The 25,383-nt window shown below is 43.9% G+C and overlaps 2 protein-coding genes across 5 annotated transcripts; both read right to left on the reverse strand.

Moving 5' to 3' along the window:
- Positions 1 to 11,808: 11,808 nt before the first annotated feature.
- On the reverse strand, positions 11,809 to 13,050 carry LOC140004781 (uncharacterized). The gene has a single exon (XM_072044927.1). The coding sequence runs from the start codon at positions 13,048 to 13,050 to the stop codon at positions 11,809 to 11,811; it is 1,242 nt and encodes a 413-aa protein (XP_071901028.1).
- A 5,086-nt stretch (positions 13,051 to 18,136) lies between these two features.
- Positions 18,137 to 22,776, reverse strand: LOC113738477 (glycerophosphodiester phosphodiesterase GDPD6-like). 4 transcript variants are annotated; one of them, XM_027265686.2, is made up of 8 exons: positions 22,535 to 22,775; positions 21,843 to 22,021; positions 21,340 to 21,523; positions 21,006 to 21,080; positions 20,134 to 20,243; positions 19,777 to 19,995; positions 19,149 to 19,304; positions 18,137 to 18,550 (listed from the first exon to the last, which is right to left on the reverse strand). In XM_027265686.2, exons 1-8 carry the CDS (start codon positions 22,620 to 22,622, stop codon positions 18,305 to 18,307), a joined length of 1,257 nt encoding a protein of 418 aa, XP_027121487.1. In that variant the 5' UTR covers positions 22,623 to 22,775; the 3' UTR covers positions 18,137 to 18,304. The 4 variants fall into 4 exon arrangements, with proteins under 4 accessions (XP_027121487.1, XP_071902315.1, XP_027121486.1 ...); XM_072046214.1 differs by having other exon boundaries at positions 21,490 to 21,523; positions 21,843 to 22,027; positions 22,535 to 22,774; XM_027265685.2 differs by having other exon boundaries at positions 21,843 to 22,027; positions 22,535 to 22,774.
- Between the last annotated feature and the right edge of the window lie 2,607 nt (positions 22,777 to 25,383).

The raw sequence follows: 25,383 nt of genomic DNA on the forward strand, positions 1-25,383 counted from the left end.
GCTTCTTGAATAGCGCAAACCTAAGTGTTAGGTTGATTGGCCAACTTAGCTTGTGAGCTAGTAACGTATCCAAATTGAATTGGATTATCTTGAACTTGATGGCAGCTCGCATGTCCACATTAGAATTATGCCACAAACACTTCCAAAATACTTCCGGATCTGTATCACCATTTGGCCTACAGAAAAGACATGTTCAACCGATTCACTTGTCGCGCCCCACTTTTTGATTGTGGTGAAAGTAGTGTGTAGGATATGTATGTGAACGTGTGTGAAAGTGAAAATAAAAGGCCGTGGGATTGTGAAATGCGACAGTTTGGCCAAAAATATAGTTCAAAAAGGGTTTTTGAATGGAAAATGGAGTCGCCACTTGGTATAGAGTTAGGGTGTACCAAGTCACCCAAAATGATTTTTTGTTTTTGAAAGAAAAAAGTAAACAAACCCTTTTAAAGAATTTTTTAGGTCTACGTAACCAAAAAAAGGGATCGGGAGTCACATTTGATAAGGGAGAAGGCAAAGGCAAAGCCTAAGGCACTCCCTTACCCTAGCCAAAGCTAGTTGCGTGACTTAGCCCCACTTTTCCTAATTCTTCTACCCAAAATATGCGTTGAATGTTGGATGTGACTAATGGACATGAAAACAAATGCAATCCTAAATCTAAAATGTTTCTTATGAGGCTTTTTGGTCCCAACCACATGAATTGTGATGGCCAGTAAGGAAAGCCCTCATAGGAGTCATGCATAATGCAAATGAAGACTCAAGTATGAGTGTAAGTGTGCAAATGTAAGAAGAGTGCATGTATGCAAATGTAAGAAAATCAAGGCATGTGTGTGCCAATTGAGAAAATAAAGGTGTTTGTGTGCAAGTGGATGAAAATATGGTAGTAAATATATAAGTGCAATTGAGTGCAATTCATGAGGTAGAAAATAAATAAAAGAAAAAGAATGTGTAAACATGGCATGTGGATTGCGAAAAATATAAGTAGTGAGAAAATGTGGATAAAAAAGTGAGGAGGTGATATGATAGAAATGAAAGTGTATGAATCTAGAGGAATGCATCAAGTTGGGTACGGGAATGACTCCTAACTTCACGACTTTAATTTTCCCTTTGATTAGAAGGAAAGACTAGCGTGCTAAGGCTATTTTGTAGCCACACTCGCTCGTTTCCCTTACCGAAAGGGGACCCACAAGCAAATGTACCCTATAACTAACATGAGGATGCAAAAACCTAAAATGAAGGGCAAAGGATTGGAGGAGTATGCCAAATGCTAGAAAACTAAGAAAAATGTATGAAATGTAGTGAAACATGCAAGTATGCACTAACGAGAGGGGACGGCCTATTGGGTCTAGCATTGGACTAGCCCTTTTTAAGAATTCCTACTGGCATTGGACTAGTGGAAAGCGGGACAATGAGCCACAACTAGCATTGGACTAGTGTGGTGACATGCATTCATCCATCATATTCATCTACGACTATAGAAAGCAAGTAGACATGCCAATCGCCTATAAACACGTAGCACATAACACTTAGCATGCTCGACTAAATGCAAGAGCCTAATAAAGCAAATTAACACATAGCAACAAAAGCAAGCAACCAAGCTAATGAACCTATTACATTTGCTAGCTAGGCACACGTCTTCAGTAGGTTTTCGTCCAATGCTCCCCAAGCCCTATCTATTACAAGCCAAGAGGTATACACATACCTCATAAAAGAATAACTTAATAAAAGCAAAAGTAAATGAAATAAATGAAAGGGATCAAGGAAAGGCAAGGAAAGCAAAGTAGACATGCAATTCTCATTTAGCACGTTGGATCACATAGGGGAGAGACAAAAAGATAAAAGAAGTTATACCTCCCTTGAGTTGATGCCCTAAATGGAGTGAAATCACTTATTTATCCTCCAAAATAAAAGAAAATGTCAAGGTACCAATTTAATTGAGAAAAATTAAAAGAAGTGCGCAAATACGAAGCTCACTTGATCGTAAAACCCCTAAAGTCATGACTTAAGTACAATTGAAACAAAGCATAGTAGTCAATTGAAACAAACAAGCAATGAAGTTGTAGAATTAAAATTGCCAATGACCAAATTGAGGAAATTATTCAATTGATTGGGTCATAGCAGCATTATGAATAATTTAGAGGGACTGAAGTGCAATATGCAGAAATAGATTCATGCATGCAACGAAGGCTGAAACCTTCTTCACTTCTACGAATTTCTGCTGCAAGTTCTTGCAGCTTCAAACCATGCGTGTTTCACACCAGAAAATGCACAAAAACCCGGACCATCAAGCAACCAAGGTACTAGACATCCATACAAGGATTTTCGAGGCAACATCATGCAACCCATGAAGATGCTCGCTGCAATTCAAACTTGCTACCATTTTACTTTCGCACCCAAACTTCAGATTCAAACGCACGCTTTAATCAAACTTTCTTCACTAAACATCGAAGCTCTAATCTAGATAGTAAGACCACTGGAATTTAACATCTAAACATGCAAAACTGAGTCCCAGAATAGGATTACTAGCTTTGTAGTTTTGTCCTTTATGATACCCTTTCACTGCAACATTTCTGGTTGCTGGTTTTTTCAATTTCCGACACTGAACAATACGGCAACCATTTACGCGCATGAACTCCAACAAAAGCCAACCATTTGCCAATTTATCACCATAAAAGGTCAAGCAAACAGATCAAAACCCATTCAAAGCCCCCGGCAAAATTGTCCATTCCCGAAAGATCCAAACATGCTACTAGCCGTGGAAATGTAGGAAAGAAAGAAAAGAACTTGCGGCAAATTCATGCAAGATACCACAATCAAACAACAAGCAGATTTCATGCTTCAGATAGACCAAAAGTTTCAGCAACCCCAAAAAAAACTCTGTTAACATTGTTGCAATCAGCCAAGGTTATGCAATTCATGTCGAGAGAGCTATTGACAAGAAACTAGGAGGGAAAAAGAACGAAGCTTTTGATTCATAATTGCAAGATTATCATCATTACCCTCTCATTTCCTCTGTCAAAACCCATCAGAAACTAACAAAAATGCATCAGGTGATTGAAAATACCAGCACTTAACTAATGTTCATGAAGATCTGAACGATGAAGTTACAACCATGACCATAAAACATTGACAGCCAGCAAATAACGCAAGACTCATGTCTTGTGGATTTGAACTCTCATGAAAAATGGTGTTAAGACTATCAAAAAGGAGGATCTGTGGTTACCTTAGAGGGGTAATATGAATGTACAACGCCCCAGGAAGTCGCTCTGATTCAAGAAAGGAAGACGCAAGCTTCGTCGCTGATGCTCCAAGATTGATGAAGGCGCCAGTTTGTGGCCAGATTTGACGAGCTTCTGGTGGTGTTTCCCTCCAGATGTTTGAACAGAAATCGCTCCCATCACTTTGTAGATTGAGCCGAAATTGATGGCTTCACGAATAAAGCTGGGTCGGGGAAGAACATCTTTGCGAAGGCAGGCTGAAAGATCAGCTTTGTTGCGGGTTTCGCAGAGGAATTCCCTGCGTTTTTTCCTTTTCTGGTTCTCTTGCCGAAGCTTTCCTTTCTGGTTCAGATCTCCTTCCTCCTCTCCAGCTTTCTCTCTATCTCAAAACCTAGCCGTCACTCCCCAGATTTTTCTTAGCCGACAGATTCTCTCAGATTTTTCCCTACTCTCCCTTCAGCCCTCCACAGCCGTTACTCTCCTCCAGTCCGTCCAACTAGATTCTCCTCCTCCGGTTTCTAGCTTTTCCCCCAGGCCTTAAAACCCTCAGCTCTCATTTGTTTCTTGCTCAAACCCCAGCCATCATCCGTCCTTCCTTCTGGTCTCTCCCTTTTTCCGTCAAAACCTCTCAGCCGTTCTTACCCCCCCAGATCCTTTTTTTTTTCTACAGCCGCCAACCCCTTGTTTTTGTTTTCCTCTTTCCTTTTATATGGGGAACCATAACCCCTAAACCCTCACCTTAATGGTGAGGATGAAAGGTTTGTTTCTACTCTATCCCCCAGCCATCCGATCCATTGAGCCAAGAATCCTCTTGTGAAAAAATGATGTTTATGCCGCATGCATGCGCGGCTCTATTTCCTCTTTTTTTTTTTGAAAAGTAATTTAACTAAAATGAAAATAATATTAAGTAAAAAAAACAACAATTTAACTAAAATGAGACAAAAATAAATAAACTAGAAATAAAAGACAACAAAGTTGCGATTTTTCCATTTTTCTTTTCTTTTCTTCATTTTTTCATTTTCATAGTTTTTTTTTTCTTTTTCAAGAAAACATTGAATTTAAAACAAATAAAGCATATTTTTTTTTGAATGCTTTTTCTTTTCCTTTTTTTCCCGAGAAATTCTATGCTAAAAAAAAACTTAAAAATAAAAATAATAAAAATAAAAACTAAAAAAACTAAAAACTAAAAAGTGAATAAAACTAAAACTAACACGGCAAATAAAAACTAAAAAAATAAATAGTAAATGAAATTACACTAAAATTTTGGTGTCTACATCACTCATAGCAATTGAATAACAAAAACACTCAGAAGGCAACTGCCAACCAAACTTGCTCAAAATGTCATCCAAAGGGATCCTCTCCATTAACAATCGCAACATAAAGAGTGATACTTTTAAAGGAATTCTAGGATGCCAGAACTGAGAATAAGTAAACGAAGTATTTCATGCTTGCCTAACCTCCTGAAAAACAGAGGATAAATAAAATTTTCCTGACTTTGTAGGCATCCAAATAACCTCATCAGAACCTCCAGCATACGAGATAGGGTGCTGTAAAATGAGATGAACAAGTTTTGCTGGCATCACTTGACTAACCAATTGTGCATTCCACTTACCATTTACAATGAAATAATTAAATGAAAGGTTTGGAACTACCAGAATTTTGAAAAATAAAACTGCACTACCAAACCAATTATCAAACCAAAAATGACAAGATGTATCCCCATACAATATTTCACAAGTACGAAAGATGTCTGAAGAAGCGCTGAGCTTCCCCAAACCGAGCTGACCTGACGAGCTCGGCGTGCTAATGAGAAAAGCGTGTCCCAAGCCTGCAAAGCGAACAAGAGAGTGGTCAAACAGGGGAGCCCCGAGGTGGTCCCCGGGGGCACTCCGACGGTCAAGTTAGTTTTCTGGTGAGTGAGGTTCACGGGAAGTAAAACAGTCGGGAGTAATTGGCGAATAGTGAGCGTACCTTGTGTAGCTGGTATGCGTTACCATTTATACCTGCTCGAGAGTCCAACCTCCGTATGTTTCGGGACTTACCCAGTATAGCCTCAATCCCGCGCTGAGGGGGATTCTCCCCACCCTCTGCGGGATCGTTTCCCGAAGCCTCTCGGAGCCCTAGTGGTGACGTGTCCCAGGACAGTTGTCAGGGGCCTGGGGTCCAAGCCCAGCTCTGCCATTCCTGGGCTGCCACGTGTCCAGGCCCAAGACGGGGCCTCTGCACTAGTCCCCTAGATTAGGTAGGGCTTCCAGGCTGACCTAATCTATACCCCAGCCACGTGAGAGACCAGCGTCGCACACTACTCTGACAGGGTCACCTCCGGTACAGCATTGTTACTAAAAAGCAGAGCTCATGTCCTTTCAGTTGTCGCGTCTCTTCGGTCTCCGTACCTTTTTTAAATGCGTTCACATGGGGCGGTTCAAATTCAAGCAGCCGTTTCCTCCCATTTCATTCCCTATAAATAGGGGCTTCCGGATTTCCTCTGACTCTATTTGCCATTTTTCTTTCCTCGTGCATTTTCAATTTCCGGCGGCAAGACTTCCGGCTCTTAGTGCCCAGACTCCGGCGATTCCCTTATTTTCCCCATTCTACTCACCAGTAAGTCCTTTTCCTTCCTCCTTCACTCTTTTTTTCCTTTGCCGTCTTCTGCTTTTTATGTCGGATCGGTCCGGTGTCACTTCCACTGCTTCTCGGATTCCTGCCCACCGTAGAGCCCCTAGGATTCTCATTTCTTCTTCATCTTCATCACCCCCTCCTCCTCTTTCTTTCTCTTCTGCTTCTAATTCTAGCTTCTGCGTTCCTGATTTGCTTGAGCCCATAGTCATCATGAGCTCTCCATCCGCCCACTCTCCTTCTGCTCGAATCTTGAAGGAGGTGGCCGAACTCGATGCCCTCATCGAGCAGCAGGCCACTTCTGTTCCCTCCCCCAAGTCTCCACACGACTCTCCTAGTGGAGCCCAAGGAGGAGCTGGGGAGGACAGGGACTCCTCCGAGGAGACCCCTGCTTCCGAGCAGGGGGATGATCCTGGATTCGACTTCAGTCATCCTGACCAACAAGAGGTCACCCTCTCACCCGAGGTAGTGGTCGAACTGGCCGGGTCTTTTTCTATTCCTCCGGCTTTCGAACCGAGGGCTGCCGGACCCAACGACAGGGCCAGCCGACCTCCCCCTGGTTTCGTGGCCGTGTATAGGGAGCAGCTGGTCGCGGGGTTCCACCTCCCCATTCCTCCAGTCCTAGCAGAGATCTTGAGCTACTGGGGACTCAGGGTCACCCAAGTCCACCCCAACTCGATCAGAATCATTCTTGGATTCCTGATCTACTATCAGATCTGCTTCATCCCCTGCTCTCTCTCCCTTTTCCGAGTTTCTAACACCCTCAAACTCTCCCTCCCAGGGTGGTACTACTTCTCCCGCCGAACTATGGGCAAAGTTCGGGTGAGAAAGGGCACCCAGGATCTCCTCTTCGGGGTCCCCTCCTCCATAAAGAATTGGAAGGGGGATTTCTTTTTGTCAAATCCACACATTTTTTCCCCAATGTGTGGAAGGTCGGGGAGGTCAACTCCGACCCGTATCCGGAGGACTTGGACTCTGAGACCCTCAGCTAGCTGGTGAGCTCCAAGGTGAAACTCTACGCGGCCAGGTTTTCCTCCGAGCAGATATCTGCGGCCGGGCTGATGGGGACGTTATCCGGGTCCCCTGGAGAGGTGGAGCCGTCCCCTACCGATTACGACACCTGTAATGCCGCCTTTGTGCCCCTGTAGTCCGCTACTTTCTTTTTCTTTTACTAACCTGTTCGTACTAACCTGGTGGTGTTTCCTGTAGTGAGGAGGCTTTTCAATCTGCTGGGCACGCCTTCCGAGCCGATCACTCCCACTCCACAGTCAGAGGCCGCCAAGAAGGCCTCTCCGACTCCTGGGGGCAGCTCGGACCCCCAGAAGGAAGCATCGTCCCCCTCCAAGCAGGTCGCCAGCAAGAAGAGAGCGGCCGGGCAGAAGAGGGGCCGAGGGGACGAAGCCCTCCAGCCCGAGAAGAGGCTCGCTCACACCCCAGCTCAACCCCCTCTCCTGATGACGTCGGGGGGCGCTTCTCATGCGGGTCCGGTCCACTTGGGAGTCGGCTATGCAGAGGAGCACGCGCGGGAGATGCTGCCCCCTAGTCTATGGCACTTCCGCCACGTCGCCCCCGTGAAGCCGGGCTAGGCCCTCTCCATGCACGACTCCCGCCACTTCTGTCCATCCTGGGGGCTATCCATCAACGACCGAGCCCAGTTCCCCCAGGTGGCTCGCGAGCTAGTCACGGGCTCGGTCCTCCTGCGTGACAGGAGGTGGATGGAGCTAGTGAGCTCGTCCGAGCTCCAAGACATGTACTTCACTGCCCAGACTCAAGTAAGTTCCCTACCTTTTAGGCCACTCGCGCATCTGATTTCTGGCTAAGACGCGCAGTGTGCTAATTTCCTTTTCCTCTCCTCTCCTCTGGCCAATGCTGCTGGAGCTGCCCTGACAACCTGCTTCTCCGAGCTGTCTCCCGACATGAAGAAATTGCAGAAAAAGAATCGGGAGACAGAGCAAAGGCTTGCCCAGGCCCTTAAGGAGACGGACTCCCTTAAGGCCAAGTTGGGCAAGGGCGAGAAGGAGCTGGAAACTGCTCAGGTCCAGCTAGCCTCTACCAGGTCAGAGCTGGACCAGGAGAGGATGGGTGTGGCGAAGCTGAAAGAGGACCATCCCATCGAGCTCTCCGGCACCGTCAGCCGGGAGCGCAGGAAGGCTGTTCGAGAGTTCATCTCCTCCGAACAGTTTGCCGAGGATGTCGATCTCCTCAACCAGCCCATCCTTCAGGTCGGCTTCACGCGAGCCCTGGATCAGGTCAAGGAGCTCGGCCTACCTGGCTTCGACTTGGCTGCGTTCAAGGACTACAATCCTGCCGCCGAGGAGAAGATAGACTGGCTCTTCGACGGGTAATGCAAGGGGCATGCCCTGAAGAAGCTGGTGGACCGGAGCGACGTGGGAGCCGAGTTGGCAGAGGTTCCCTTGGAGGAAGACGAGGCTCCCGGCCGGGCTTTCGGGAAGGAGCCGGTGGCTTAGGGGTGTCTAGGGGGGCCGAGCTGTACATAGCTAGGTTTTCATATCTGAAGAGGCGCTGAGCTCTCCATCTGGAGTAGAGAGAAAGCATATCTTCCCCAGCGTGAAGGGTGCGGATATCTAGCATCACCAACTCTCTCAGTATATGAAACCTGCTGCCGTGTTTTCCTCATGTCAGTAGTCACCTGCAAGAGGTTTGTCCGCCTAAGGGTAGCGACCACTCTACAAACCCTTTACATTTTCCTCTTATAGCTCGGTAGACTTTGTAATAGATAGGTTGTATATACCTAATTCGAATGGAATTATCTAATCTCGATTTGCAATTCTCGCCTGCGCCAACTCTAACAATTAAGGCCATATGCCGACCTCCCGGGTCGAGCACCAAATAGACCCATCAAGACGGCGTGCCGACCTCTTGGGCCGAGCATCTATCACATTTTAATCTAATAACTAAATTGTCAAGGACAATCAGACTGGGGAATCAACAAACTTCATCAAACTAATTTTCGTCGTGCCGATCTCTTGGGCCGAACATCAAACTTTAAAGGCAGTCATGCCGACCTCCTGGTCGAGCGTCAAGATTTTAAAGATAGTCCTGTCGACCTCCTGGACAATCAGACTGGGGAATCAACAAACTTCATCAAACTAATTTCCGTCGTGCCAACCTCCTGGGCCGAGCATCAAACTTTAAAGGCAGCCATGCCGACCTCCTGGATCGAGCGTTAAGATTTTAATGATAGTCCTGCCGACCTCCTGGGTCGAGCATTAAACTTTAAAGGCATTCCATCCATTACCATTCACCCCCAGCCCCCCACTAGGACACTTAGCATTGTTTGAATGTGCTAGCGTAGGATCCAAACTTAAAAGTTAAACTGTGTTGATAAAAGGAAGGTTCAAAGACAATCATTTATTTAATGATGAACTTGTATGCGAATTCTGAAGAATAGACAGTAAGATATCCTAGCCCAATCTAGCCTACGAACAACCGCAAGTTCGAGAAGTGCCAAGTACGGGGTACTTCCGCTCCATCTAATTTCGCAAGCCTGCAGTACCCAACTCGGCTTGCCTCCAGGACCTTGTACGGTCCCTCCCAGTTCGGGTCGAGCTTGTTGGAACTGTGGGCTCGGCTGACAGAGTTCCTTCTTATGACGAGATCTCCTGGCTGGTGCTGCGTGTTTCTCATTTTTGCGTTATGATAGCGGGCGAGCTAGCTTTTGTACTTAGTCATCCGTATCGCCGCTTCCTTGCGCTTGGCCTCCAGCATGTCCAAGTTACATCTCGACTCTTCTTCGTTGGCTGGCGCAACGAAGTTCTGTGTCCGAGGCGAGGGGAGGCTGATCTCCGCGGGCACCACCGTCTCTGCCCCATAAGTCAGGGAAAACGGGGTCTCCTGAGTGGGCGTCCTCGGAGTGGTGCGGTAGGCCCAGAGGACACTAGGAAGCTCATCTAGCCAGTTAGACTGATCCAACTCCAACCTAGTCTTTTAATCCTAGCAGAATGGTTCGGTTAACGTTCTCTACTTGGCCATTTGCCTGGAGATGACCGACCGACGTGAAGTGTTGGCTGATCCCGAGCTCGGTGCACCAGTTTCAGAAGGGGTTTTAGACGAACTGCCGCCCATTGTCAGATATCAAGACATGTGGAATCCCGAAGCGGCAGACTATGTTCTTCCAGAAGAATTCTGAACTACCTTTCCAGAGATAGTGGCCAGGGGCTCGGTCTCGATCCACTTTGTAATATAGTCGATGGGCACCACGAGGTGCTCGTACCTTCCGGGAACTCGGGAAAAGGGGCCCAAAAGGTCTATTCCCTACAGGGCAAAGGGCCAAGAACTATGGATGGGGACCATCGCCCGAGTGGGCTGGTGACACAGCTGGGCGTGCACCTGGCAAGCTCGGCATTTCTGAACTAGAGCCGCGGCATCTCGAAACACTGTGGGCCAATAGTAGTCTAAGAGCAGACACTTTTTGGCCAATACCCGGGATCCCACATATGCCGCATATAAGCCTTCGTGAACTTCACGGAGGATGTAGTCGCTCTCCTCAGGAGTTACGCACTTTAACCAGGGAGACAAATACGACCTCCTGTAGAGGGTCCCCCCAGAATAGGCGTACTTGGCAGTTTTGAGCTGGAGTCGGCGAGCCTCGGTCTTGTTCTCGAGGAGGACACCCGAGTTGAGGAAGTTCAAGAGGGGAGTCATCCAGGAGGCCGGGCTGTCTATAGCCAAGACCTGGACCTGGTCAATGCCTCTTTGCTTAACGACCTCCACCAAGACTTCCTTGCTCAGGTGAGCAAACGAGGAGGACGCTAGCTTCGACAGGGCGTCCGCGCGCTTGTTCTGCGATCTCGGCACCTATTCGATTTCAAAAGTGTTGAACAGGGCTATCGTCTCTCGTACCTTAACCAAATATTTCTTCATGACGTTCTCCTTGGCCTCATACTCCTCGCGGACTTGGTGGACTACGAGTTGGGAATCGCTCCAGACCTTGATCGCGGCTATACCCATCTGGTGGGCTATCCACAATCCTGTCAGTAAGGCCTCGTACTCCGCCTCATTATTGGATGTCGGGAAGTCGAATCTGAGCGCATAGGTCAGCTCTTCCCCGGTGGGCTAGGTGAGCAGCAGGCCGCCTCCGCTCCCTTCTTTACTTGAGGCCCCGTCCACAAATAGTACCCACGGCCCTTCCAACCGTACCTCATTGGGCAAAGAGCTCGGCTCAGCCACGGACAAACTGGCTCCCTCAGCAAGGAAGTCTGCCAGGGCTTGAGCTTTGATAGCGGTGTGAGGCTGATAGCTGATGTTGTGCTCGGCCAACTTGACGGCTCATTTGGTCATTCTGCCCGAGACCTCAGGTTTTGTGAGTATCTGACGTAAGAGCTGATCCGTCAAGACAACAATGCTGTGGGTCTGGAAATAAGGTCGGAGTTTCCGGGCGGCATGCACCAAGGCGAGGACTAATTTCTCTGCCGGTGTGTACCGCGTTTCCGGCCCTTGTAAAGCACGGCTGACGTAGTATATTGGCCTCTGAGCCCCTTTGTCCTCCCACACCAAAACCATGCTAACGGCCTCGTTGCAAGCAGATAAGTATAGGAACAGGGTTTCTCCCTGCTCCGGGGCGATCAAAGCAGGCAGCTCAGCCAGGTATGCCTTTAGGTCGACGAAGGCTTTCTGGCATTTCTCAGTCCATTGAAAGTCCTTAGGTGCTTTCAGGATTCGAAAGAAGGGTAGCCCCCTTACCGCGGAGCGCGAGAGGAATCTATTCAGGGCGGGCATCCTTCCCGTGAGCCGTTGGACCTCCTTGACGCTCCTTGGAAGGGCCATGTCCATGATGGCCTGGAGCTTATCCGGATTGGCCCGGATCCCCTTCCGGGAGACCAAGAAACCCAGGAACTTTCCCGATATAACCCTGAAGGTACATTTTTCGGGTTCAGCCGCATCCGGGTTTCTCACAGGATGTTCAGGATTTCCCTCAGGTCGGGAACGAGCTGCTGGTCAGTTCGACTCTTGACGATCATATCGTCCACGTAGACCTCCATACTCTTGCTGATCTGAGTTTGGAATAGTGGACCAGGCGCTGGTAGGTAGCTCCAACGTTTTTCAATCCAAACGGCATTGTCCGGTAGCAATACGTTCCTTCCTCAGTGATGAAGGAAGTATTTTCCCGATCCTCCTCGGCCATCTCTATCTGGTGGTATCCCTTGAAGGCATCCAAGAAACACAAAACATCAAAACCCACAGTAGAGTCTACTAACCTGTCGATCCTCGGCAAGGGGAAGCAATCCTTTGGGCAGGCCTTATTGAGGTCTATGAAGTCCACGCATATCCTCCAAGACTGGTCCTCCTTCTTCACCAGGACGGGATTGGCTAACCAGGTCGGGTAGTATATCTCCACGATGATTTTGGATTCTAGCAGCTTGCCGACCTCCTTCTTAATCACCTCATTCCTTTCTGGGGCGAAACTCCTCTTCTTCTGCTTCACCGGCTTGAAGCGGGGATCCACGTTGAGGTGGTGGACGGCCAGGTCAGTCGGAATCCCGGGCATGTCTTCAACCGTCCACGCGAAAACTTGGGAATACTTCCTCAGCAGGGCCTTCAAACCCTCCTTCTCCTCAGAGGGTAGCAGCACACCGATGCGGAGGGCCTGGTCGGGCCGGTCCTCCCTCAAAGGGAACTCCTCGATCTCGTCCTGGGTGCCCAACTGTCGAGCCTCCTCCCCCGGGATGTAGGGCTCCAAACTGGTCGTTTGGATAACCACCTTCTCATGTCCCCGGAGCATGGCCAAGTAGCAAACTCTAGCCACTTCTGAATCTCCATGCACCTCGGTTATCCCTCTCGGGATGGGGAACTTGACGCTGAGGTGGAGCGAAGAGGGAATAGTTTGGAGGGCGTTCAAGGCGGGCCGACCCAAAAATACATTGTATGGGGATGGCTGCTTGACCACCACGAAATTGACAGGGATTGTCCGGCATTTGGGTGACTGCCCTACCGTAACCATCAGAGTGTTCATTCCTTCCGGATTGATGGGTGATCCGGTGAAGCCCACCAGGGGTGTCCGAACCGGGGTCAACTGTCCATCTTCCAAGCCGAGCTCTCTGAACACCCGATAAAACAGGATGTCCACTGCGCTCCCTTGATCGACATACACCTTCTTCACCCGATAGTTGTTGGTGACGACGTCTATCACGATGGTCTCGTGATTCCCGGATGCCAGGGAAATCGCATCCTTTGGACCGAAGGTGATCTCTTCGTCCATGCGCAAGCGCTTCAGGGAATCATCCCCCTCGGGGAGAGGTCGCTTGTTCTTCCGAGCTGCATGGCTGTCCCCTCTCGTGGGATCCCCAACGATGGTGTTTATCACCCCTGCTAAGTTCTGTCCTGGTCGGAGGAGTTGCCCCGAGGAACGTCACGCCGCTCAGGGCGGTTGCAACGCTGGCTCTCGCCCCTGTTTCCGAGGTAGGTGCGTCCCGGCTCCTGGCCCGGTTGACCTTGCCGCACGTATCGTCCCAGGAAGCCGCGCTGGATCAAATCCTCGATCTCCTTCCGCAGGGTCCAGCACCCCTCCGTGTCATGCCCAACGTCTCGGTGGAAGGCACAGTACCGGTCCTGGTTCCTCTTGTTCCGGGATGTCCCCATCTTAGGCGGCCGTTCCCCCAGACCCTCCACCTCCATGACGGCTAGGATTTGGGTTCTAGGCCGAGTCAGGGGGTGTACCCTTTTTCCGGAAGCGACGGCTGAGCGGGGGCTTTCTCCTTGGATAGTCGGTCGAAGACGTTCTTCTTGGCCGGGCCGTCCTTGTTTTCGAGAGGATTTCCCCGTCCTCTCCGATCGCCGAGCTCTCGATCCGACTCCCTCTTCAAGCGTGCCGCCTCCTCTGCGTTAGCGGCTGCGTGCGCCCTGGTCAAGAGCTCCTCTAGGTCTCCAGGAGGCTTTTCAGCCAACTTGTAGAAGAGCTCCTCTGCCCTGAGCCCATTCATGAAGGCGGCCATCACCACCTTTTCATCCTTGTCCCTGATCTGCAAGCTCTCCGTGTTGAAGCGGGCCATGAAATTCCTTAGGGACTCGTCCGGCTTCTGCCTGATTGCCATCAGGTGGGCCGCATTCTTCGAATAAATCTTTGAAGAGACGAACTGGGCGACGAACTGCCTGGCCAGTTCAGAAAAACTTCGGATGGACCCCGGTGCCAAACCTTGGAACTAGAGCCGGGCCCTCCCCTTCAGGAACATCGGGAAAGTCTTGCAACGGGCTTTATCCGCAGCTGTCTGTAAACGCATGTGCATGAGGAAGACCGAGAGGTGGTCTTTCGGGTCGGTCGAAATATCGTACAACTCAATGTTCGGGATCTTGAATCTCCGAGGTAGCAGGTAGTCCTCTATCCCCCGAGTAAAGGGCGAGGCCGTGTAATTGTCCTCGTACAATTGCGACCGCAAGATCTGCTCGAATTCGTCCCGGACAGGTTTCCACGGGGGAAGGTTACGCAGGCGACTCTTGACAGATCGATCGGGGGAGCGTTCGGGCTTGTTCCGCGCAGGCTTCCACGGGGAGGGGTTTCTCGGTCGGCCCCCAACGGACCGGTCGCGGGAGTATCTCTCGCTATCCCCGACTACCGAGGCCCGTGGGCGAGGAGAAGTCCGTGGCCGTTTCCTCTTGGGGGGCTGGTCTCGGGACTCATCCTCCGAGGGGTCGGGGGGTGATTCCTTCTCCTTCCCCTTCGCCTTGGAGATCTGCGCGCCTCCGGCTTCGCCTCCCTCCTTCGCTTGTCGGATCATGTCTTCCAACATGGGGAGGTTCTCCGACACGAACTGAAGGATCTGCTGTCTCCGTTCCCCTGAAAGGGCTGAGCCCCCGGCGTCCCGTGCAGCCTCGGTCTCCCTTCGCCGGGATCTTTCGCCGGCTCTGGGGTTGGTGGTCTCCATGGTTCGCTTGGAACGCATTCTCGCTATCAACACAATTACACTTTATCTTTCGGTTCCCACAGACGGCACCAACTGAAGAAGTGCTGAGCTTCCCCGGACCGAGCTGACTAGACGAGCTCGGCGTGCTGATGAGAAGAGCGTGTCCCAAGCCTGCAAAGCGAACAAGAGAGGGGTCTAACAGGGGAGCCCCGAGGTGGTCCTTGGGGGCACTCCGACGGTCAAGTTAGTTTTCCGGTGAGTGAGATTCAAGGGAAGTAAAACAGTCGGGAGTAATTGGTGAATAGTAAGCGTACCTTGTGTAGCTGGTGTGCGTTACCATTTATACCTGCTCGAGAGTCCGACCTCCGTACGTTTCGGGACTTACTCAATATAGCCTCAATCCCGCACTGAGGTGGATTCTCCCCGCCCTCTGCGGGATCGTTTCCCGGAGGCTCTCGGAGCCCTAGTGGTGGCGTGTCCCAGGACGGTTGTCAAGGGCATGGGGTCCAAGCCCAGCTCTGCCATTCCTGGGCTGCCACGTGTCCAGGCCCAGGATGGAGCCTCTGCAAGGCCCAAAGAGATGATCCTGTACGAAAGTTCCACCATAACTTAGAAGAAAAGATGTGTAAACATCCTCAAGCAAAAGGAATCTCACTCCACCCTCCTATACTGGATAACATAAATGAGACCAGTGAATCCAATGAAACTTTCTTCCGCCTATAGTAGAAACCCATAGGAAATTGGAACAAACCTGCTCTACAACTTTGATAATTGATTTTGGCAAAACTGTTGCGGATAACAAATGAATTGAGATCGAAGCAAGCACATGCTTAATTAGAATTATCTTTCCTCCCGAAGTTAAGAACTTTGATTTCCAAGAAAGTACTCTATGAAGAATAGATTGCCCCACCTCCCCATAATATGATATCTTACATCTCCCTAGATATAGGGGAAAACCCAAATAATGAACTGGAAAATTCTGCCTAGGAAATTTAGTCACTCGTTCAATAACCCTTCTCCGAGCAATTGACAATCTAGGATGCACCAAGTAGCCACTCGTTCAATAACCCTTCTCCAGAGCCCTTTTGATACATTTCCAACACCTGCATGATGCTCTTTAGAGAAGTATAAGATCCATTAGCAAAGATAAGCACATCGTCAGCAAATGCCAAATGAGTTACCGGAGGACAACCATACGGCACTCCAAAACCCACAAAACCGAACTTAGCAACAAGGTCATTAGGTGCTCTCAATAGAACCTTTGCCCCAATAACAAACAAAGCAGGCGATAAAGGGTCCCATGCCATAGACCCCTACTAGATTTAAATCCATACACCACACCATTATAATAACCGAAAACCACACATTGGAGATCAACCTCCAAATCATATCTTTGAATCGTTCCCCAAAACCAAACTTGCTAATACATTTACCATAAAACCAAGACACACGATCATATGCTTTGGACACATTCAATGCTACATTTCCTCCTCTATACATTTTCCCAATCCCAATCATAATTTCTTGAGCTAGCAAATAATTTTCTCTAATATTACGGCCCTTTACGAATCCAATCTGTTTTTTTGAAATAATTTTTGGCAAGGTGAAAAATAATCGATCTACTAAAATTTTGGATAAAACTTTATCGTAAAAATTGTAAGACTAATAGGGCAAAACTAAGAAAAATCCTGAGGGCTAGAAACCTTTGGAATCAAAACAATAGCAATAGATTTAATAAACTGAGGCAATTTTGCTCCACAAAAAAAAAACTCAAAATTTCAAACACTACTTTCCGAATTCCATCCATTGGATCAGCCTCCAAATTAATGTTATCCTCATCCATCACAAGAGGAGGGATTACATTCAGTAATTTAGAAGAAGAGAGCGACATTTCAGAAAACAAAAAAAAAAAAACTAAATAGCTTCATTTGCTATATCCTTGTCCAAATCCACCGAAGAACCATTCGAATGCACTCTCCTCTGTTTAACAGTCGAGTGAAAGTACATTGAGTTGCAATCCCTATGCTTCAACTACTTCACTTGAGTTTTTTGGCTCCAGAATTGTTCCTCAATTAAAAGTGCATGTCGTAATTTCGCTAGGGCCTTATTAAGTTCGTCTAGGCTTCATCCTTTTTTTTTTTTTTTTCCGAAGACGACAACTGTTGTATAACCTAATCTATTCTACACTAAGGAGGAGGGGGCGGACCTAAGGAGGTCCAGGGATAATCCGGAGGGGACTGAACCACCATCGGATCAAACGGGTGCACCACACACCCGCTTGGATTTTTTGAAACAAACCACTTAAATGTGAAACCTTGCCTCCCACCCCACCTAGCTAGGTGGTGGCCACCGGCCCAAAGGCTGGTGGTTTCGTCTGGGCTTCATCTGAATCATCATTTTCCAAACTTGTTTCAGCCATTAAAACCAAAGATTCTGCTGCCTTAATAGACGCAAAATGTTTTCCAAAAGACCGGTTATTCCATTGTTGAATAGCTTTTCTAGCCGCCAACAAATTGGAGCACAAAATACGCAATGGTGAACCACTAACCTCCAGCTTCCAGGTATCCCGAATCACCTCCAACAGCGAGGACTTTGAAGTCCAGACATTCAAAAATCTGAAAGGCCTCGAGTTATCATCGAAACACGACACAAACAAAATCTTCAATGGCGCATGATTGGATAAATATTATTAGTCCTTTTCGTTGCAAGACCGTTTTGTTTCCATTTACTCTTTTTCAAGTTTTAATTGGCTACTCTTTGTTTGCCTTTCTCGAATAACACGATTTAGAATGGCAAATGATTATTGACCACGAAAAACAGCAAATAATCTAAGCCTAGTTAACTGGCTATTAGCAATTATATCAGTCTAAAATCTTCTCTTAAAATGAAAAATTTTTGAATTATGGGTGATTAAATTTTAGCCTGATACACAGTCAGTAGTTCAGGTATTTCTGAATTATTCGACTATTGCCGTAAAATGAGCAATGCTCTTATAGAAAAATGGTTGGATGACTAAAAAAGGAAATGGCAGATTAATGGAGGAGAATTTCATGACTAGCACTCAATATTTTTTGTAATATTCATTTAAAAAATCAGGCACACTAACCCTACAAGAGCTTGTTGGGACTAATAGCATCTAAAATAGGGTCAGTCTTTCAACTTTCAGAAAAGGCCCTCTTGATTTTTGATCAAACAACTTGATTCTTATTTCAATCTCAAAGAAGTGAACATCCGGTAGTGCATTAATAATGCATCTGACAAAAGTGCCAGTCTGCTACTAAGGAATTATAGACGGAAAAAAACAACTCTTAAGAACGGTAAAAGTCGAGGTATATGCTTTTCATGAGCATAGAGTAGCCCAACCAATTTCAAGATTTGAAAGTGGACTTGAATTGATGTATGAACGTGAATAGTATTACACAGAATACAAACTTTAAACCAGCAATAGGAGCTGAAAATATCTTTTATTAAACAAAAAGCAACTACAAAAGCCAAGGCCTTAATCTGATGTAACTCGAAGACGATAGTTGCAACACTGAGAAATAATATCAGCTAAGTAAAAATGTCAGCCCCTCCCAAGGAATTAAGAGGAGGAGAAGAAACGAAATTAGTAATCTATGTCTGGGGATTTCTATACTTAGAGATCATCGATCCAATCTTATCAAGTAGTTTAGTTGCACTTTTCTCTCCAGATGGGGAAGGTGTAGTCCATTCCTGATACTGGTGGAGGCTGCCTGTAAAGTCTGTGAAGAGTCCATCCACTCCAATCGTATTAATCCAGTAATCATATTCCTTATATGGATCTTGGCTGAAGTTGAAATGCAAGAATTGGTTCTCATTGCGGTAAGTGTAGGGGTGCACCTGGAACAATCCATCATAGTGAATAAAAATTTTAGCATATGCACTAAAAGATATCCAGCAGCAAGGACAAAAAAATGCTAAACGGAGCAGAAGTACTGCGGATTGACACAAAATTAGCAAAGCACAATAGGTAAACACATCTCATTTTGCAAACAACAGGCCAGAGAAATCAAGCGAGAGCATATCATGATCAAAAAGACAGTACACACTTCAGAGAAGATATGAAATTTGGCTCCTGAAGAATAGGCAAATTTTTGTTAGACTAAAATAAAGAAGGCTTCAGAGTTCACTTAAGGAAAAAGGAATGCGAACTATAGAATCAAGAAAATGTCTAAGACTTTCCCACATGCAACACATACTAATACTTCAAAACGCTAAAACGAGAGTGAGTTTGGTACAATATTTACAGAATTATTCTTCTTTTTCCCTCCTCTGATCATGCTGAGGATGTAATTTGGTTAATATTTGTCCAAGTGTAATGCTCCTATCCACTACTAAAGTTGAAATTTCGTTGGATTCTCTGGTTAATAGTGTGGCTACAAGCAGTCAACAACAGTCCAAGAAACATAAGAATTTCACAAGGCAACCCAAACCATACCTGAAGGTTTAAAGCATGTGCTCTCGCAACAAGATCAGTAGGTGGCTGCAAATAATTCTCCGATACATATACTATTGTATCCTTCCAAGGTCCAATACCCATCACATAATTCTTGATGAAGTTAAGATATTTGTCAGAAGTGACTTCCCAGTATGACTGATATTTGAAAATACAACGTTTGTCAAAAGCAGAAAAAGGAAAGCAACTGAGTCACTTATTACATTCACAAATAATAACCACAATCTGGAGATCCAGTTACAAGTCATGTAAAGGGGCAAGAAAACCCAGTGCATCAGTCTTCAAATACATAATCAGAAAAGAGGTACAAGTACATGAGATTAAGAGAGAGACATTTACAGTAGCCATAAAAGTGAACTCAATAGAAAATGATGGGATATATTAACAATTTCCTTGGTGACCTCCAAATAGGCCATGGACACAACAATAAGCATCAGGATGACAACAACAGCTTTGTGACTACTAACTTCGAAGTCAAATCTACCTTTCTTGAATTATCAAGTAACTTTCATGCTACAATTTTGCCCGAAGAATTTTCTGATAATTTGCCTTTAAGATTGATATTGGGATAATATATGTTGACAAAAGGCTAAAGAGGAAATTGTTAAACCTGATTGGTATCCTGTGTAGGTATAGTTATGTCATCAATTAAGAAGACTTTTGGCAAGTCAGTCAGGTTTGATACATAAATCAGAGATGTTGGAGCAAAGGACTGAATAAATGCTGGCTGTTTCAACCATTGCTTTGACATATACTCTCCCCTGTATCCATACTTATGGAGTGTCTCAACAAACTTGTCTTCAAATTTCTTACCACCTGGCCACTTCACCTATTGAAAACAATTGTTAAATACTACTACAGTAGTAGAAAATTGCAAGACTCGTGAACTTTTTGCATTTGTACACTCTAATAGGAGCCCTCAAGTTAAGAAGCTGAAAAAATGAAGAAAAAAAGAAAGACAACTTACATATTGGTTGACCATTGCAGGATTTTTTATCTCTGGGTAAATTCCTACAACTCTGGGGGCATCTAGTGCTATAGATATGAACTCCTTAAATGTAATGATAGGAAATTTTCCTGCACAACATTTTCACAAAGTAATCAAGTTTACATATGTTCAGAGTTTATTTCCTTAGTACTAACAAAAAAACTCATATGTCAGAAACACATAATTTGATCATCATCTATGAAAAAGTTACTCAAGATTATATTTTCGTTATGTGTCATAAAAAATTAGAATAATTGAAATTATGACCTATCATAACGTATGTCATAAAGTGAATTCATGCTTTTTTGTTATGCAGAAGTCCACACAGTAAACCATTTTAAACCAGTTAGCAGCAGTTATGCAGAAAAAATTCAACCTGGAACTAGGATGAAGCAAGAGCTATGGAACTTGTAAAAATTCTGACCATAAGAATCATTTAGTTTCCTTCCTAAGACCTATACCACCAGTATTAACACCATAACTAAACATAAAGTTGGGGTCGCCCTTTATATTTTTGTGATAAAACTAATGCATAAAATACAAATTCTTTCCCAAATACATGATTAACCATTTTGAATTGGTTACTAGTGATACTAATTATTAACTCAGCACAACCATTAAAAATTGATAACTGTGGATCCCATGAAGAGTTATGACAAGTTACTTCTCTGCTCTGTTGATGCCAACAAATAGGGTAATGGTAAGTGTAAGATGGACACATGATCTGGGCACATCTCATGCTATCTTAAGTTTCATGTGTCCAGACATGTTCTAAAATTATGAAGAAATGCATAATTTGACATTTGACATGAAATTTGAATAACACTAATAGGACTGCAATGCATACTGACCGTTGTATTGTTGATCCCGGAAAGGATATCTTTGCTTAACACCCAATGACTTCAGCTCTTCCAGTGTAAAATCAACTGCATAATTGCAATGGAAACAAAAAGAAATTCAGTAAATGCTTTACTTAGAATAGACAGTGTATGTCACTGTAGAGACCTTTTGGTCATCCCCACACATGAATATGTGCAAACATGATAAGCAAACTAGCACTTTTATGTTTTTTAATAGTAAGTTAAGGCTCTCAAATGTCAGTATGTGACTTCAAAACTAGAGACATATGACAAGTCAAAGATAACAAAAGATTTTAGTTAATAAACGAATGCCATGATATCCTACAATGGAAAAAGCCGGTTGTGTTTGTGCCTTGAACGTTACAGGTTCTCTTCCTATTTGCAAACTCCTTGTGTTCAGCAATGTCTGTAGTATCATCAAGTGTTACATCATGTTGCATTATGAGAACACCATCTTTGGAGGCTAGGACGTCACCTTCTATAAAGTCAGCACCCTCTTCAATGGCTCTCTGCAAGTAAAACAGGTTTCAGGGAAGACAACTAAATGAGAAGAGCATCTTCACTTTCTATTTTAGCACCAAATTTTACTGGATGAAAAATACTGATACATTGCAAATTGTTCACTTTTTTCTGTAGTTTCAATTTACTGCTAATTTGTTCTGGGCAGTTTGAATTTGCACTAAAATTCAATAGATATCAGTATTGATGCCAGTTAGTGAAGCAATGAGTTACCTAACAACCATAAGAAAAAGTTTGGAAAACTAAACACAAAGGGCAAAGTAAAAGCCCCTTCGGTGCAGGTAGAATAAATGGTTTGTATATATGTACCATATATGCAGCAGCTGTTTCCTCAGGAAATTCTCCGTTTGAACCTCGATGTGCAAGGTTGTAAGGGCGAAAAGTCTGTAATGGTTTTTTGCTTGCATCATATCTTTTGCCAGGAAGTGGGTAAAGAGGCCTTGAAGCACAGCCAACCAGCAGGAGCAGGAAACTTAAAGGAACAAGACCTGCCACTGGCATTACCAATAAGATCACGTACTAATAGCAAAAATGAATTTTTCACATTAACAACAAATCTCTTGTATTAGACCATACTAATTCTTGCAGGTAGAACAGGAAAAATGATATCCTTCCAATCATCATCAGTAACGGGTTGTGTATAATCAATCTCATCATAGTTAATCAACATCTTCAGTCCATATCAAAGACACTTCATTTGATAATCAAAAGCCCACCTTACCAAATTGTATAGCAAAGCCTTCTCTTTCCTTTCTGACATTAATTTTTTGAGCCTATAAAACTAATAATTCCCAAAACATTAATCATAACCATTACCAGAACCAATTCCAGTACAAAAGGTTCAACAAAGCAACCAATTTTATCTAAATTCCTCACTCCCTAAAATATGGTAATGACAACAAACTTACAGAAATGCAAGCCCTGTATATCAGACGTATGCAAGAAATCTAGCAAAGAAATGAGAAATTTGCAGAAATTAAGAGGTAGGTATTGGAGCTTACGAGCTGAAGCCATGGAGTCCCTCCCTTTCGCAGCTCCTATTCTTGACTTTTGTTTTGGCTGTTTGAGGATGACAGTCAATTCAAACATTTATATAGCACTATGATGGAGACCTTCTGCAGATTCGTTGCCGAGGATTTACATGTAATTCTGGGAATATTCCATTAATCCATAGTTGTTGAGAAGTACTAGAGAATTTGGACTCGTTCTAATCTCGCCGGTGAATCAAACCAACCCGTGTTAAACTTTAACGGTTTGAATTTTTATATATTAACTAAAACGCACAAATAATGATTTATATTTTTGGAATAAAATTTAGAGTAGATTCTTGTTTTTCATTTTTTATTTCTGGATAAAATTTAGAGTTAATATATTATGTGATTAAGAGTCTGTCTAATGAAATATCCATTGGGCCGGGTATTTCAGTTATCATATTTTTGAAGTGTAAGATTAATTAGATAAAGTAAATAAATACAACAGAGGATAAGTAAAATTAAATATGAAAAGTACATAAATGTAACATAAGGTAATAATTATTAGTATATATATATACATAGTAAATTAGGTAAATTTTACGTGTGTTAATAAGTGTCCATTGGGCATTCGTTAGAAAAATCATTTGATTAATAGTTTTGGCCTGCCAATAATTACTTTTGCTTAATCCTGATCAATGACAATTATGAATTAAGATTTTAGTGCATAATTTGTTTTCAAACTTTCGCCGCTGATTTTTTTTCTCATATATATGCAATACTCGTATAATGTTTGGTTGAAATCCCAAAATTTAGAGGTTTTCAAATCCTTCCTTTTCCCTCCTCACTTTTTAAATCCTATCGTTCCTCGTTAGAAAAAGATTAATATATATGCAATTGATAATTATTTTATTTCCTAAATAGCATGTCTAATGAATGGAATAGAATTAGTGGATCATCGATATATTGGAGCATCAATGTTATCTATTTTATGTGTGTTGATTTTTTAGATCCATTTTTATCTACTAATTGTCAATTATCTATGTTGTTGTGTAATGTTTGATTTGATATACTTTTCTGCCATTGATGCAATTTTATGAAAATTTTCTAATAAAAAAAGGAAAAAAAAGAATTAATGGATCAATTGGATCATGGGTTTTACCTATTTTCTAAGTGAAGATAACTTTTCAATTAACCAATCATATGTGAGACCGTAAAAGTAAAATTTCACTATAAATTTAAATTTTAAATTGTAGTAGATCAGAACAGTAACATGGAGTCCCATGTTCAATATTTAAATTTAATGATTTCAGATCTTAATATGCTGATATGCGTATGATAATCACAAATTAAATATCTAAATTAATTAAGTGGTACTGAATTTTCTAGACAAAACTTGTTTTCAAAAATAAATAATAATCTATTCACTTATCACTTTATGTGATATACACACAATTGTATCAAATTTAATAATTAACAATTGAATAACTTAATGAATTTAAACTTTAAATTTTAGATTTCAAATTTCAGTTTTCAGATTTCAATTTTATCAAATGAACCCTGCCAGCTCGATTTGAGTAACTAGACACAGGTTTTGAGCTCAGAGGTCACAAAAGATCGTTGGATACAAGTCTCCAACCGACGTCAGATTAAGAACAAATAACAGAGTCAAATGTACAAAGTAAATAGGCAAACAGATAAGAGAATGAATGTGATAAAGTACACCCTCGTCTCAAACAGAATAAGCAGATAGTATAGTCATTCAAATCACCGATTGCATGTACAGAAACCAAATTAAACAACAATGAAGGGAGTGGTACACGCACCAGTTCTAACAAACCACTTCAAACGTTTTCACCCCAAAGTAGGGCTTTGATCACCGTGAAACCCTAAGAATAACCAAAGGAAAACAATTGAAGTTTTTACATCCAAAACGGAGTAAATGGAATGCACAAGTGAGGCTCGACTACTAGTCGTATGCCTATTCAAATGACTACAAAATACAAAGAGATAAAGGTGTGGTTTCGGAGTAAAACAGCAACGGTTGGTTCTTCAACATGAACAAACCCCAAAACCCTACATTTCTATCAAAAACCATACCTACAATAATTTACTAACTCCAAACTTAAGGTGGAACATGAGAGTAAGGACAATTTTAGGAAAACAGGATTTTCCAGTTTTGTGCACCACCATTTGAAAAATCATATCTTAAAATTCTTAAGTCCTAAATTGATAAATTTTATACCGTCGGAAAATAAACTCAAAGGGGTCCAATTTCTCAGAAGACATATTTATAAGATTCAGATCACAAGTCAGTCAAATTCGAGTCTCAAATTGCTGTTTTATCCAATAAAAGACAGAACAGGTATGCAATTTCAGTTAAATTTGAAAAATCACCAAAAATCGTACACACAGAACCAGGGTCTGAAATTTACACAGTTTATAGCTCTATGAATCTATTTTAAAATGCAATAAATGGAACTCAATTCTGATATTTCTATAATAGGATATAGCAAAATTTTCAAAACTGCTCAAGGGTTCCTATGAAAATTTCAGCAGCACTTCCCTTGTTTTTCTTTATTTTTCCAACCTAACATCAACACCCAATCTCATCTCATTTCAGCCACAATTTCCCATATAAATCACAAGCTATTGAACACACCTAATTAGGGTCACAATACCCTTTAAATACAACCAAATGGGAAGTCAAATTAAAAACCCTAAAGATGGAATTTTTGCACCCAAGCTGGAAATTTCTTTAGGCAAGTCCATCTAGCACATAATACCTCAATAATTCATACAGCAAAGCTCTCAAAACATGAACAACCCTCAAGCATCACATGCGACCAGAATTTTCAACATAAAACTGAAATTTACCA

This window comes from Coffea arabica, chromosome 4c (assembly GCF_036785885.1).
Source record: "Coffea arabica cultivar ET-39 chromosome 4c, Coffea Arabica ET-39 HiFi, whole genome shotgun sequence".
Taxonomy (NCBI): domain Eukaryota; kingdom Viridiplantae; phylum Streptophyta; class Magnoliopsida; order Gentianales; family Rubiaceae; genus Coffea; species Coffea arabica.